This window comes from Podarcis cretensis, assembly GCF_951804945.1.
Source record: "Podarcis cretensis genome assembly, chromosome: Z".
In the NCBI taxonomy this organism is placed as follows: Eukaryota; Metazoa; Chordata; class Lepidosauria; order Squamata; family Lacertidae; genus Podarcis; species Podarcis cretensis.
The window spans coordinates 9,743,154-9,758,492 of NC_137184.1; the positions used below are offsets into that span (position 1 = coordinate 9,743,154).

At 43.3% G+C, this 15,339-nt stretch overlaps 1 protein-coding gene across 2 annotated transcripts; it reads right to left on the bottom strand.

The window, feature by feature from the left end:
* Nucleotides 1-14,299, bottom strand: PSMD5 (proteasome 26S subunit, non-ATPase 5). Of its 2 annotated transcripts, none has more exons than XM_079962140.1 (10): nucleotides 14,043-14,299; nucleotides 9,865-10,009; nucleotides 8,893-9,006; nucleotides 8,387-8,515; nucleotides 6,523-6,632; nucleotides 5,099-5,241; nucleotides 4,363-4,554; nucleotides 3,678-3,787; nucleotides 2,845-2,985; nucleotides 1-2,025 (listed from the first exon to the last, which is right to left on the bottom strand). In XM_079962140.1, the coding sequence occupies exons 1-10, from the start codon at nucleotides 14,225-14,227 to the stop codon at nucleotides 1,768-1,770; spliced, it is 1,527 nt and encodes a 508-aa protein (XP_079818266.1). In that variant the 5' UTR covers nucleotides 14,228-14,299; the 3' UTR covers nucleotides 1-1,767. The 2 variants fall into 2 exon arrangements, with proteins under 2 accessions (XP_079818266.1, XP_079818267.1); XM_079962141.1 differs by lacking the exon at nucleotides 14,043-14,299 and adding an exon at nucleotides 12,029-12,134.
* Between the last annotated feature and the right edge of the window lie 1,040 nt (nucleotides 14,300-15,339).

The following is a 15,339-nucleotide window of genomic DNA, read 5'->3' on the forward strand; positions in this document are numbered from 1 at the left end:
ACTAAATCTCTTTATTTCAAATGAGCCACAAAACATAATTGGGCAGACATACTTCAAACAATTGAACCTATTATGTTTTCCCCATCCTGGATATGCAGTGTGAAACAGCTCTCACAAAACAGTACTAATATAACCACACAAGTCATTTTTCTTTCCAGTGACATAAATCATAGCAGGGGCTCAAAGAAACCACAGAACAAGCCCAAGAGAAAACCTCTCAGAGAGAATCTCTTGTCTGTGTATATTTTGATTTCTAGTTCAAAACACACTTTCTGCTTATTTCCTAGCAAGCACCTTCACTAATAATTCCTCTTAAATCAGTCCTCAGGTCATATTTCGCATGAGCACTTAAATGGATGCGTAAATAACTTCTGAATTAATTTATAGATGTAGCTTCAAAGGTAGTTAAAAAACAGAAGGAAAGGGAGAACGGCAGGTCTTTTCACTGGAATAATCTCAGCATTTTAAGTGCTCCTTGGGCCAGTGTTGAAATTCTTTCCCACTCCCAGATCACTCACCCAACAGGATTTCTCTATCCCTCATTGGCGGACATTCCACTCCAGAATTTCTGGAGATTAATTCCCTATTATCTGACTGCAGAAATAAGACCGTAAACAAATAAATCTGCTGTTGAACACCACTTAATAGTGACTTTCAGAGCTGTACCGGAAGCTCCTGAGAGCTGTGACAGACCTGGATAAGCTCCTCCCAGGAAGTCCTGAAGGATTGATTTTTCTAAATAGCATGGGATGGAGAAAAATTGCTCAACCTCTGAAGGTAGTGGTGAAAATAAACCCAGATCACTTCACCTCAAAGCTTTGGTCCCTCTGCAGAAAGTGTTACCCTTTGAAGTTCAGTCATACTAACTTTTGTGTCTCTGCAGCTGCTGTTAACAACTAAGAACACAAGCCAACACCTTCTGGTGGTGTCCCTGTCTAAGACACTACTGCACTTGGTAGAAAAGCTTAAGATGGATAAGAAGTAATAATAACAATAACAATAATAACAATAACAATAACAATAATAACCCCCAGTCATGTGATTTTTGATATTGGGCTGTACCAGTTCACACTGCACACAGTGGAGAAAATCCTCCTGATTTCCTGTAAGAGCCAAGATGCCAGGAGATCGTAGTCTAGCCTTCTCAAAATTCAACCTTTATTTTATGTCAGGGAGCATTCCTCACTACAATCTGAATTGGAACAACCCAGCAACCTTCCCATTTGACACCTGTAGCAGCCAGATCTCTCCCTCTGCCCTTCACAGGTCCAATGTGTTAAAGGGTTTGCTCACCTTTCCTGTAAACAACAATTAGGGCAATTTATATGCTGGAGGAAGCATCAATGAAGTACAGGCAAAGCATTTAAGATCAAGGCCAAAAGACTCAGAACACACACCCCGCTGCATTGCTTTCACCACTTTTAGGAGTCTGGCTACCTTGTGGTGTTCAACTATGTTAACAATGCATCTCTCACTGAGGAATTAACAGAAGGCAGAAAAACCACTGTTTATAAAAGGATCCCATGATTTGTAGGCCCTATGCCAGCTGCTGACTAAGTATCAACTCTTAAATAAGGATAAACTTGACTGGCATAGTCCTTAATGTGGTCCTCAACATTATTTCCCAGCTATGTGAAATTTCTGAGTTAGAAATGCAGGGGAAAAAATGACCAAACCAATTCCTTCCTCAGATATTTTCCCGCCTCCATATCCAAAGCGAAATCCTATCCAGAAGTCCATTATCACCAGAGAGCAGCTGTTCCAATGTTATTCAGCTCCTTCCACAGCTGTGGTCGAAACAGCCTTGACATAATAAGGCCCTTCACGCAGGTATGCCCTGAGCCTCAAGTAATGCTGGTTTCCAAAGATTTCAGCGATGGTCTTTGAATTGGCCAGAGCCTTCACAAGTTCGTATTTGGCCTCCTTTGAAGATTTGTCTGGTTCCACTGATCTGTCTACGATGTATTCCACAAAGCCTGGACTACTGAGCATCATCCTCTGGGCCCAAGGTTGACTAGCAATGGCCTACAGCATTAACAAAAGAGAAAGATTTAAGACATTATTCCTGCCCTTCTGTTCCAAAAATTGGATCTCCAGGGCAGTGAATGATCCTACTAAAACAACCATTTAAAAGTAAAATATAGCAGCACCAAAACAAAACCACCAACAGCAATTCAGCCTGGAGGAGAACAAACTTAATACATCATAGCAATGTTCTTGATTTTCTTCAGAAAACATGAAACAAGTCCAACACACTTCATGGGGAACACTGATATAGAGCCTGGGTGACTTCAACTCACCTTCACCATGGGCAGAACACAGATCAAGAAGAATTAGAGATGGATGTCCTAATTGTAGCCAGGATTAATAATGTGAAATCCTGGGGTGGATCTTAGCTCAGGGATGGGAAACCTGTGGCCCTCCACATGTTGTTGGACTCCAGTTCCCTTCAGCCTCAGCCAGCAGAGCCAATAGCCAGGGATGATGGAGGGTGGAGTCCAACAGCATCTGGATGGCCACCAGTTTCCCTCCTTTGCCACTGAAGGCAACCTGCATGCCTACGGCAGACACAAGACTTTCTCCCACAGCCCATTTACTTAATGCCAGCTCATTCAGTTTCAGCTCTGCTTTTATCTCACAGTTAAATCAATTGAAAGGTACAGTCTGAGCAGAGCTCCAGATTACTCAAAGTCTGGTGTCCCATACAGGATTTCATTAAATCTGTAAGGACTAGACAAGGCAACCCAAACAATGGGCTTGGGTAGTGCTGTGGTTTTCAAGCTCTCTCAAAAGGACTATTAGATATATTCAGTCAGCCAGTCTCTGTTATGAAAAAGCACTTACAGTGAAGACCTTTAAGGCACCACAGTGGAGATCAGGGAAGGGCTGGGTACTGATGCTCCTGAAGAGTTCCAAGGGCTGGCTGGACAAAGAGGAGAACCAGGATTCTGTCATGCCCAGGTGGTCTTCTGTCTGCTGGTCTGGCTGAATGTAAAATATAGCAAATGAGTTTGCAAGTGCAGCTGATAGTTTACTGTCTTGAGGGGAAAAATAAGGATGGTCAACGTGGTACCCTCCAGATGTTGTAGGACTCAATTCTCATCAGACCATGGCCAAAAGTGTGGATGGGATGATGGGAGTTGTAGTCCAATATCTGGAAGGCACCACGTTGGCTGTGCCTAGATCAGAGGAACACCTCACCCTCAAGCCATCCTACAATTTACTCCACCTACACACATGAAGTGTGCAAAACTTCCATGCATGCAAAACCTTTATAACAAAGGCAGCGTAGTCACATTCTGCTTTTAAGCAAGTCTGTAAATGCACATTTCAGACACTGATTTGTCCTGTGCACAAATGTTTGAAGTTGAGTGGAAACACAACATTTTTTTCCTTTAACTGTTTATTTATCTTTTAAAGTTATTATACAGAACCATAATGTTCAATAAACTCTCGAAGCACTTAATTTTTGTTCATACTTTTGATAAGTCTGAAAGGCTGAGAAACAAGTCGGAAAAAATGTGAGTTATAGTTCTCTTGCTTTAACTCATCACTAGTGGATATCACAGATGCAGAAAGCTACCCAATTGTTATTGGTTTCTTCCAAGGGCTGATTCAAAACTTTAATGCTCCATTTTTCACAAGAAACAGAATGTTTTCAATTTCATAAAACTTACCTGCAGATACAAAAGAGATGAAATTGCCTCAAGACACCGGACTCTCATCTCTGTCGGGGCATTCTTTGCTTGATGTCCTATTCTGTTTAGCACATGATGAAATCTACTCCCTGGGAAGACAAACTTTTTTAAGCTTTCCATTACATAGGAAGTTGCCTTATACAGATACCAGACTATATCTCCATCAAGCCCAGTATTAGACAATACCTGCTTTGGAGAGTAATATCTTGAATTAACAATCATTTTTGCCTGTGGACATGGATCTGTTGCTTGAGTCACAACTAAAACCAGAAAATCTCTAACCACAATTTGTCAATAAAGTGGCTCCAGATCTTAAAACCAAGTTTTAAACCATGTTTTGACTCTCCTTCCCTAGCCTAGCTGCTTATGCCATGATAACAGCAGCACTGAAGAAGGTTCTGCCCGCCATGTGTCCCAGCCAGCATGGCCAATGCCAGCAACACATGGAGGCTGACAGATTCCCTATCCCTCCCTCCAGAGACTATTACATTCATTAGCAACCCTTGTACTTGAGATGAATCATTTTCCCACTTCCAATCAAACCTCCTTTCAAACTGAAGTTTAGAAATATGCAGGGTACATTTATATCCTTCCTACATTCCTGTGACAAACTCTTCAGACCGATATGATTATAGCTACACATACACACAAATGTTGTACAGACCCTTCTTCTGTAACACTAGCTTCCCTTCCACAGTTGACCCCAAGATCCCAAGTGTGTCCACTGCCACGCCAAACATGGTTGGGTCTTGGCTTTCTGCCATGCTGAATACTTTCTCCACAAATGCGGGGTATCGCTCACATAACTGCTGAGGACTGTCAACGATAGCCAAGTTGCCAAAAAATTTCACAAAGCCTGAAAAAAACAAAAAATAAAACAACGGGAGTTTCGTCACACCATACATGGAACATAGCACCTGGAAAGAAAAATAAAGACAGACTGGGACATTGTGCACAAGCAATGTATGTAGTGAAGAGAAAGCCTACCAAAAACAAAAAGGACCAGATGGTCAAGGCCAGGAGGTTTTGTTTTACATGCCAAGCAGACAAGTTTTTAGTACAATGTCACCTGTCAGAGTAAACTTAAGTCTAGGATTGGGGGTGGGCAACTCGGGGTCCAAGCCTACTATTCTTCCAATGCATTCTATCTCAAAGTCACCAGGGTTAAACTCAAACCTGCTTTCCTCTGGGCTGCTCTAGCCATGTCTCTACCTGCTGTTGTTCGGTGTGGGGCAGGTAGGCACAGTTTGGGAAGGCCAAACAGGGAGGCCTAGGAGATCGAATCTGGTTCATGGGCCAGAGGCTGCCCGTCCCTGAACTAAATAGTGAATTTAAAAAAAAAAAATACCAAAATTTTACCAAAGTAAAATCATGCCAAGAAGGAAAACTTTTTAAATCACCTGGCAAGTAGAAGCTTGAGAAGGGATCAGAATCAGCCCCGATGATTATGTTGGAAATCTTATCAATGATTCCTTGTTGGGCGAGATATTGGCGTCCGTGGTAACTATGGGCGAGAGAGGTTACCATCTCTATACACGTAGCTCTGCAACATACACAGAACATGCAGATGTATTATTTAAGATTCCTTTCATCCTCAAAACAGTCCATCATTGAGTAATTCCTGGAGGAGAATATTACTTAATTAACTGGTAACGCTTTCTAGGTACTGTGCCAAAGTTTTCTGTTTTTGTTTTAAGTGGCACAGGCCCTGCCCTCAGGCTTACAAACCAGGACAGAGTATAAAAGGAAAGAAGAAGACAAAATTATAAGCATATTCAGATATAAAGCCTCCCAGTTAAATAGCAACCTGGTAAAATAGCTATTAAGCTGACAGCTCAAGGCAAGAAGCCCAAGTGCAGCTGCTCTCAGTCTAACAAACTGAGTGGACTGTGCCATCTCATCTCTGAAGCCTCTGCTGTTTGAGACAAGACATGTCTGAGAAGTAGGAGGTGGAAGGGAGGCACTGCGTATTTTTATACTAGCCATGCATTTGTAATAATGAGGTAAAACTAGTTTTATGAGCAGTTTTACTGGTATTATTCACTGCTGAATCACTGTTATGACTTTGTGGTTTTAATGATGGGTTTTTTGTGATAGTTTTTCAATTGGTTCTTAGCCACCCTGAGTTTCTGATTGTATGGCGAGAGGAAGAAAAACTATGCAAAGAAAGCCCCTGCATGATTAGGCACTGTTGTGCTGAGATGTTTTGAGCTGCGTGGTAAGAAGGGAGGGCTACTTTCTTGCTCCTCTAGCATGTAAGCACTGGATCAATCAATCAATCATTTTATTTGTATGCCACATTTCTTAAGTTGAAACCATGCTCAAAGCGGCTTATAAGAATAAAAAATATTACAAAAAAGTAGCCTTAAATAATAAATATTAAAGTGTACACAGTGAAATCAAACTATCTAAAGTAAAGATACAAAATTTAGTATCAGTAACAGCAACAATACCCCCTCTCTAGAGTCTGTTCGGCAGTCTCAGCTTTTGTAGCTGGAGTCAGTCAGTCAGGGCCCCACCCTCCCAGACCAAGTGGGAAAACGGCCTGCAAGACAGACAGCAGGTCTTCCAGGATTCACAGCTTCCAGCCACTTCAGCAGCCTCAGCTTTTGTATCCAAAGTATGAATGTATGAATCAGGGCAGAGACAGGCAAGAGGCAAAGCATGCAGGGTTTGGGTACATGCACAAATGTGCACAACTCTCAAAACTCTGGCATGCCAAGAAATAAAACCTTCAACTAACTCAATAGAAGCAGAATTACTCCAAAGCCATACATAATATGAAACAATCTAATGAGTGCCCATGACTGCTTCGGCCACACACCTGAGAAGCACATCATTCCCCGTCAGCTCCCCGATCAGCTCTGATATTAATCCGCTGTTCACGCAGTAATTCAATGAATCTGCCGACACCAAGGAGATATTGATAACCAACTAAGACAGAAGCACAGGAGAAAAGGACACTGAGATTTATTTCTTTTTTTAAAAAACAGAACACCTACAACAAACACACACTATATGCCATTCATGCATGAAATTGTGCTTGCTCCACTTATAACTTCACTCACTGAATGAGGCTGTAGCAACGTTCAAGTCATAGCTACAAGCCTTGTGGTGGCTGCAACAGGGCTTAAAAGGAATCAACATCATATATCATGACCAATATATAATGGGCCTATGGGGAGGCCACTGCCACCTCCACACCCTAGAACAATGTTCCCCATAGTGTCCAATTGCTACAAAGGGGCATCTGTAGCCCCATTGTTTATTTACCTATATAATTGTGTTTTATTTCATAGCATCATAACTTCACATTAAATGATTAACAACAACAAACATTGGCCTATTGTGGTTTATTTTACAGAACATGGCATTTAAAAACAATACAGCACAAGTGGATAAAGCAACATCTACACACACAATCATATTCATAAAGAGTGGGCATGCAATCTCAGTGTGATCCCCTTCAGGTGGTGGTGGTTGCACCAGCACACTAAAAAGACTGAGGAGGTGGCATCTTAATAGCAGCTTTCAGAATACCTTGTAGGATTTTCATGTGGATTTTCCATAACAAAGGTCACATATTAGTGCAGAGATGGGAAGGAACGGACTTAAGGCTGACTGCATAGAAAAGTGACACAGAACAGAGACTGGATTCATCTATCCATATCTTTTGCTTATTTTTTGTTTATATTTTACTGCAGGATCTTCTGAGAGTCACCTTTTGTGCCACATTGTGAGGCAGAAAGGCAGGATGCAGGCATTTTGAGGCAGTCTACTGTCTTGTACATGCCTGGTACCATGGACCAAGTCAATCCTCATAACTCCAGTTGAGGGTTCAGGGTTGTTCAGGGTACAACCATACCCTGTAGGCAGTAAAAGAGCATCATGACCTGCTCAGATCACATTATTTAGAGCAACTGCCAATGGGACTATTAGCAACATGTATCAGGGCACAAGCTATTGACAATGAGTGTCTCCCATTTGAGGAAGGAAGGTGCAATTTGGCATGGAGGCAAGACAACGTGAACCCAATATAAGCTTTAAGACAATCATGTTCCCATGGGAATGAATGGGATGGGAGAGCTGCCAGGGTTATGATAATAAAAATAACTGTAGGTACGATAACTAACTCACTTAAAACGCCAGGGAAATTGAGGAAGACTGTACCCAGTTTAGCCAAGTGTTAATGTAAAACCAGATCGGTCCAGAGACTCACCCAGGTGATTCTAAGCAATACTACACAGAAACTTGTGAACACTTTAATGCTATTAATCCAATTTGTACTTCTGCTATATTTGAGGGGCAGGGAATCTTAGGCATTTGACCCTTGCCCTGGAATCTATCTTGCCCTTGGGAATCTCCTAAGCAGCTAATTCAGTGTTTCTCAAACTTGGATGCCCAGCTGTTGTTTGTCTACTACTCCAACCATCCCTAGCTAGCAGGACCAGTGGTCAGGGATGATGGGAGCTGTAGTCCAACAACAGCTGGAGACCCAAGTTTGAGAAACACTGAGCTAATTGCATTCCCAATCTTTTCTTGACAGCTGTGGATATTCCACATCTGATGTCACATGCTGTCAGGCAAGTGACAAGTTGGCATGGCTGGCAAAAACTGCCGGAGGCTCCCCACCCAATGAATTAGAATTAAAGGGGCAGCTAGAACACTATGGGAAAAGGGATGCTTACCTCATACACACGGCAACGAACAATGTCACTCCTGGTCATGACATTTTTCAAGTCAACTAGCAAGTTGCCCGCAAGCAGTGCCTCCAAGCTCTCTGCAGTTTTTGCTACCTTTGTCAGTGACATGATGGCCTAGAAAACAAAGGGGAATAGCTATGTGAACCGGAGTAAAATAGGCAGCAGAATTAGCAAAGTTAGACCAGTTTTACAAAAAAAACAAAACAAAACAAAACAAAATTAAAACCACAGATCGCCAGCTAATTATTACATTCCCCCTTAATTATCTGCATAAGTCTGACAGCGCAAAAAGCCTTCCGCATGCATTTTAATATTCCTACAGAAACAGCTGGTAAAGCTCTAATGTAAGAGCACTGCCCACCCATGGCTGGGCCAATAACGCTGAAGGCTCAGTTTTGCGCTGACATCAGAGGAACCTCACCCACTTGATGATTATGCTGAAGGCTCTGTAGCCAGCTGCTGTTAAACTGGCTCCAGTTTAAAGCTCTTACCTCTTTTGCCACTGCTAGTTTCTCATCAGCAATGCAATAAATGACCTGCCTCAGCAACTCAGGAGTGTTGAGGATTTCTCTTGCAGAACTGGAATCTTCAACTATCTTTCCAACCTACAGATTCAACATGGTGTTGAAAGGCATTAGGCAGTTTCCAACAACTACTCAGTGCACAAATTTAAGTAGTTAAATAAAGGTTCCTTCCATTCCCACCCCCCAGTACCAGCCTTTTTAAACAAAGAAAATGTTGAAAAGCTGTATCATTTTAAGGAACTAGTGAATAAAAATAAACTGAAGGGAAGGGTTATACATTTGCTCCTCTCACTTTGTTGTTGTTGGGGATTTTTTTAAGGAGAGTGATATGCAGACAGAGGAAACTTTTATCCACTCCCTCAGTGTGAAGAGGCCTAGGAGCAGGGCTCACAATGCCAATGCCCCAAACTGCTTTTGCTAATCCAATGATTGGATTGAAAAAAATTAAAGCTGCCCCCACCCCCCCCCAAAAAAAAACTACCTGGAGCACTTTAAAAAATCTGTATCACCCAATGATAGCTTCTGCAACAAGTGTGTGGATCATCTAAAAACAACATCCACAGAATGGTTTATCCTGAGAACTACTTTATTCCTATGCAGGTTTAGCAAATATAAATCTATTAAATTCATGATCCAAACACCAGCCATACAAATTTTAAGGAGTCATTAAGATTTGCGCCCCTAGCCTGGTTCTCCCTCCTGGCTGGTGTCCTCTGAAAGTCACAGGTTGCTCAGGGTCATTAAACCCAACTCACAGCAATCCATGGGTGTGTCCCACCCCACCCAGAGCCTTCCAAATATGCCTGATTTGGCTTAGGACTCGACAAATCCTGTGCAGAGCCCTAATGTATATGTATGTACATTATAAATAAGGAATCTCCTCCTTCTTGATAAAGATCTCCAAAAATGTCATTTTAACAGACAAGTAATCAAGCATACCTGAGCTATTGTTAGAATTTTGACTGAATTATCTGGATGGAAGAGCCCTTTCTGAAGTTCTTCACCAAAGTTTTGGATTACATACAAGGGATCCATGATCTGCAGTAACCGCTCCAGGATGGAAACACATAAAGAGATCTGCTCACTGTTTTGAAGGGAAAAAATAAGTTAGTTGAAAGGCTTTTTCAAAACCAAAACAAAACAAAAACCATTACAACCCCAAATAGTTTAATACGTGGGTATCTGCTTCTTTACCAAAATCCACTCAAGGGATTACTGATTCAAAAGAAAAGGTAAGAAAGTACAAGAAACAAGACCCTTTCTCTAATGGTATCCAGAGTACAGTCATACCTCGTGTTGTGTTCGCTTCATGTTGCGTCTTTTTACGTTATGTCCCTTGGCAACCCAGAAGTACCGAAATGGGTTACTTCTGGGTTTCACCGCTCACGCCTGCGCAGATGTGCTTAATTGCGCTTCGCACATACGCAGAAGCCCCAAATCGTGCCACACGCCTGCACAGACCCAGCACTTCGAGTTACGGGCATTTCACGTTACGGACAGGCCTCCGGAATGGATCCTGTCCATAACACGAGGTACCACTGTACATTAACACTCTGTCCAGGCTTATTAATTCAGCACCAAAATTTGCTCTTTTTAAAAGCACCAATTAAAATCTGTGATATTCTTGTTTATAATCATCTGAAGTTTCAGCGTGGCTAGTCATTTTCTTACATTTATTACAGTGGACACTCGGGTTGCGAACGTGATCTGTGCAGGATGCATGTTCACAACCCGCAGTGTTCACAACCCGCAGCGGCGCAGAAGTGCCGCTGCGGGTTGTGATTTGGCACTCCTGCGCAAGCACGGTTTAGCGCTTCTGCGCATGTACAACCCCCAAAACACGGAAGTAACCCGTTTCGGTACTTCCAGGTTTCGGCAGGTCCATAACCCGAAAAAACGCAACCTGAAGCGTCTGTAACCTGAGGTATGACTGTATCTTGTATCACTATTTTATTCTTATTTATTCATGAAATGTACATACCATTTGATTGTAAGGGGAGGGGGAGCCTCTAAGTGGTTTACAAAGGAAGGTAAAGCAATATAATCACCACTGGAAAATACACAAACAATTATCTAAAACATACAGAATGTTAGAACAGCAATAAAATAGACTAAAACAAATTAAAATTCATGTCACCTTCTAAAAAACTTCTAACAAAAAAAATGCCCCAAAAGCGACCTTGGTGGATTAAAAATGTTTGCAGCTACAAAGTGTTTTAAAATTAAAATACAAACTTTTTAAAATAATAATAACAACAACAACAAGCCACATCCCAAGATGTGGTAAATATTAACCTCGCCCCAGGGCCAGATTTAGATGAAGAGAGACCCTAGCCTACTCCACTTGTGAGGCCTCTCCCAAACCCTCACAACTAGAAGAAAATAGAAGTGTTATAAACAAAATTGAGTGAAGCCAAGGATGATGGTACACGGTACTTCTTTTTAAATTGGCTTCAAGTGCATCTAATATAGGAATAAAGGATTTTATCCTAAACTTATCTCTTGAAGAAAGTGCATCTAAGGCATCAGGTGCACTTCTGTCATTTCTCTGCGGTTCCCTCACTCTTTGTCTCCTTGTTGTGTAGTTAACATTTGGCAAGGTGGCTTTTGCTCATTTCTCAAGCTTATCAAAGTCTTCTCTAATTTTCCTTTAAAAATCCAGAAGTGAACTGTACAAGCTTGCACAAGAACTCAATAACAGGTCTGATTTCTGAAGGGCTTTGCTGACCTTGTGAAAGTGAACTAGCACACGGATTTATATCTCTAAGATTCTGAATATTTATGAAGCCTATACATAAATCCGGCACTGCCCCGCTCTTTTCTTTCCAAACCTATATTGATATAACACCAATGTCTCACAACAAAACTGAAGAAAGAGACAATGCATGTGCTTTTGAAAAGAGGGGAATTTTTTTTTTTTTTTAAAAGGAGTGTGCGGCAGCCCCCAGTATTTAAAGAGCCCCCACCCCTATTGCATCATTAGAACCAGAACATAAACCTATGAAACTAGGAAAGAGCAAAAAATATCAATGTTTGGTCCAGATCCTAGGTACTGCACCCTTTAGTGAGGATTCACTAAATGATTGTAGGATGACGTGTGTACCTGAGCTTATGGCCTCTTTATCTTATATGTTGCTTTATTACAAAAATGACGACTAGACTCCTGATCCTCAACTGAATAGTTAGTTGCCCAACCACCCCCTCCAGAACCCACTGCTCTCAACTGCCTCTCAACTGCCTCACATTCAAACTCCCTTTCAAATCCTCATCCAATCATCACTCACCACCAGAATTTCAAACTCTCTCTTTCCCCCTCCCTCCTTAACATTCCCATAATACTGTAATTCTGATGCAATTATCTTAATAACCCTATTACATTCAATATTTTATACATGCTGCTCCCTAGAACCACACTGTTGGAAGCGCTTGAGCTTCCCATTCCTGGTTCCTAGGAAATGGGGGTGAGCAAACTCACTGGAAGGACAGATCCTGAAGCTGAGGCTCCAAGACTTTGGCCACCTCATGAGAAGAGAAGACTCCCTGGAAAAGACCCTGATGTTGGGAAAGATGGAGGGCACAAGGAGAAGGGGACAACAGAGGACGAGATGGTTGGACAGTGTTATCAAAGCTACGAACATGAGTTTGACCAAACTTCGGGGGGCAGTGGAAGACAGGAGTGCCTGGTGTGCTCTGGTCCAGGGGGTCACGAAGAGTCGGACACGACTAAACGACAACAACAAAACTGCAGGTTCTTTACCCCTGTTCTAATAACCAGATGTCTTCCCCCAAATGATCCTGGGAATTGTAGTTTGTTAGGGGTTCTGGGGATTGTAGGTCTGTGAGAGGGAAGCCACAATGGCACGAATCATTTCAGGGGAAATCATGTGCATTAAAGGCACATTGGATGCTCTTTAAAATATAGCATCATAGAATTGTAGAGTTGGAAGGGATCCCGAGGGTCATCTAGTCGAACCCCCTGCAATGCAGGGATCTAAATCAATGTCACAACAGTTTTTTCCTCACACCTCCTCCCCATGATCCCTCGTGGGGCTTTCTCAGACATATGCTGTGTCTGAACCAGCAGAACCCACCAAACCAAGTAATCAAGGACCCAGTCAGAAAGTAGTGTGTACAGTCATACCAGAAATAAGCAAAATAACTAAACATATACTAGAAGTCACCCCAGAGCTGGCCCTACTGAACATCTTCCAAGATAACAATGTCCACTCACACTACAAAGAGTTCATAACCCACCAACAGCATATGATTCAATATGGCTAACTTAACCTGACAAACCCCCTCACCCACGCACAAACAAATCCCACTGCAGCCAGCCAAAGACACACCCTAGGCCACCCCAACCTCTCTCACCACCAAGGGAACATAACAAGCGAATAGAAAGAGAACTTCCCCAAGTGATGCTGACAGAAAAAAAAAACCCAAGCATATACTAAATCAAAGAACTTAAGCTTTGCCACCCCAGCCCCCCTCTCCCGTCCCGGCCTCGCCCCCACCTGCAATTCAGAGACAACAGGCTATCGCCAGAGCTGGCCCTACTCCAGAACAAACTTGCTGAATTTAACAAACATGAGCAACTTAGGCGCAGTTTCATGGAGTCGAGAATGAAAAAAGACGCAGCCCCCTCCACTGAGGATTAGACATTTGTGGAGCGGAGCGGAGGGGCAGTTATTGGTTTGTGCCTTGCTCTGCCGTGTATTCTGGCGACCTCGTTTTCTATTTTTATGTTGTTAACCAGTCCTGCGATCTTCTGGGTTAACGAGGGCGGTTCTTAAAAATCTAATAAACAAAAATGGAGAGAGAAATAGAATGCCCCCTCCCTCTACACACACACACACACACACACACCTTTAAATAGGCGGCTGGGTCTGTTCTGTTAAGCGCCACAGAATCACAGACATGTAGAGTTGGAAGGGAACCCCGAGGGTCATCTAGTCTAACCCCCTGCAGTGCAGGAATCTCAACACGCGTTCTCCGTGGCGGGCATCCTCCCTCCCCCCAATTATTGTTTGTTTTACACCCCGCCTTCCCTTCCCCCCTGACAGGGACCCGAGGCGGCTTAATAAAAAGCAAGAGCCGCCCGATCTCTCTCCACTCACCTTCCCCCGCGGGCCGTGAGAGCGAAGAGTCCCGCCAAGGGGAGCTCCGACCGCCGCTCCCGCAGGGCATTGAGAGGGACGGCGAGCAAGGCCAAGTGCAAAGCGCGCAGCTCCTCCAGCGGCTCCTCCAGCAGCGGGACCCTCGCGAGCAGCTCCAGCGCCTCGTCCACCTCTGGCGCCGCCATATTTGAATGTCTGGGAGAGCAGAAGAGAGCGCCTGGGTGGGGCGGAGGAAGAAGAGGAAGTGAAAGGAGTCTCGCGAGACTTCGACCCTTAGCAACCGAAGCGGTCGCGTAACTAAGGCCGGCGCCTCATCACAGCCGCGGCACTCAGATACAAAGGCAACGCCTCCTATGTCTTGAGAGCCCCTTGTGACTTGTGGCGCTCGGGCTTCTGATTGGCTGAAGGAGGAAGGAGGGCGGGGCGCGCTTCATTTTTTTTTCCCCCGGTAAAGAGTTAAAAGCGTCAGTTTTTAAGACTCGCTTCCGTGTTCCCACATGAAGGACATGCGGGGCTAAAACGACTATACAGATAAATATAGATTTCGAAAACAGAAGGGGGGGAAAGAACCGAATTAGAAGTGTAACGAGAATCTTCGCGTTGTTACGCGCTCCTCGAAACACAAGTTCTCCGCCTGCAGCAGGCAGGCAGTTTAAACTCCTGCCCCATAAATGTCATCTCTTCCCTGGTCAGACGGTGACCGGAAATGATGTGGCGTTAATCTTTTCAGGCTGCGAACAAAAACAGCCATGTTAGAGTTCCCAAAGGCGCCTCCGAGCATGTGCAGAGTTCCCTTCACACTCGCCCCGCCGCCGCCATTTAGCAGTATCAAGCTCATAAAGAAGTGTTAACATTAAAACATGACGCGCAAATCCATAAAATAAATTATTGGTTAGTTGGTTAAAGCGTGGCATTAATAACATCAAGATCACAGGTTCGATCCCCAGGTGGGACAGCAGCATATTCCTGCACTGCAGGGGGTTGGACTAGATGGCCCTTAGGGTCCCTTCCAACTCTACGGTTCTATGATACTATGAAATCAACACACCGAGAGGTTAAGTATATCAAGCATTCCCAAAGTCCCATTTTACAGCAGGGCAAACGTCTAGACCAAAAGATGGTTGCCAAGGTTTGACTATGTATGCACTACTGTAGATATTTAAAGCACACATTTCATCCCTCCAGAAAATCATGGGGAACTGTAATTTGTTAAGGGTGCTGGGAATTGTAGCTCTGTGAAGGGTAAACTACAGTTGATAGAATTTGAGATGTAGGAGTTGCACTTTAAATGCTCCTG

Coding starts and splice junctions, on each gene's coding strand:
- PSMD5 (XM_079962140.1), bottom strand. CDS start 14,227: ATGGCGGCGCCAGAGGTGGACGAGGCGCTGGAGCTGCTCGCGAGGGTC. Junction 8,516..8,892: donor AACTAGCAGTGGCAAAAGAG/GTAAGAGCTTTA, acceptor TTTGTTTTCTAG/GCCATCATGTCACTGACAAA. Junction 4,555..5,098: donor CTCAAGCTTCTACTTGCCAG/GTGATTTAAAAA, acceptor TGTTTTTTTCAG/GCTTTGTGAAATTTTTTGGC.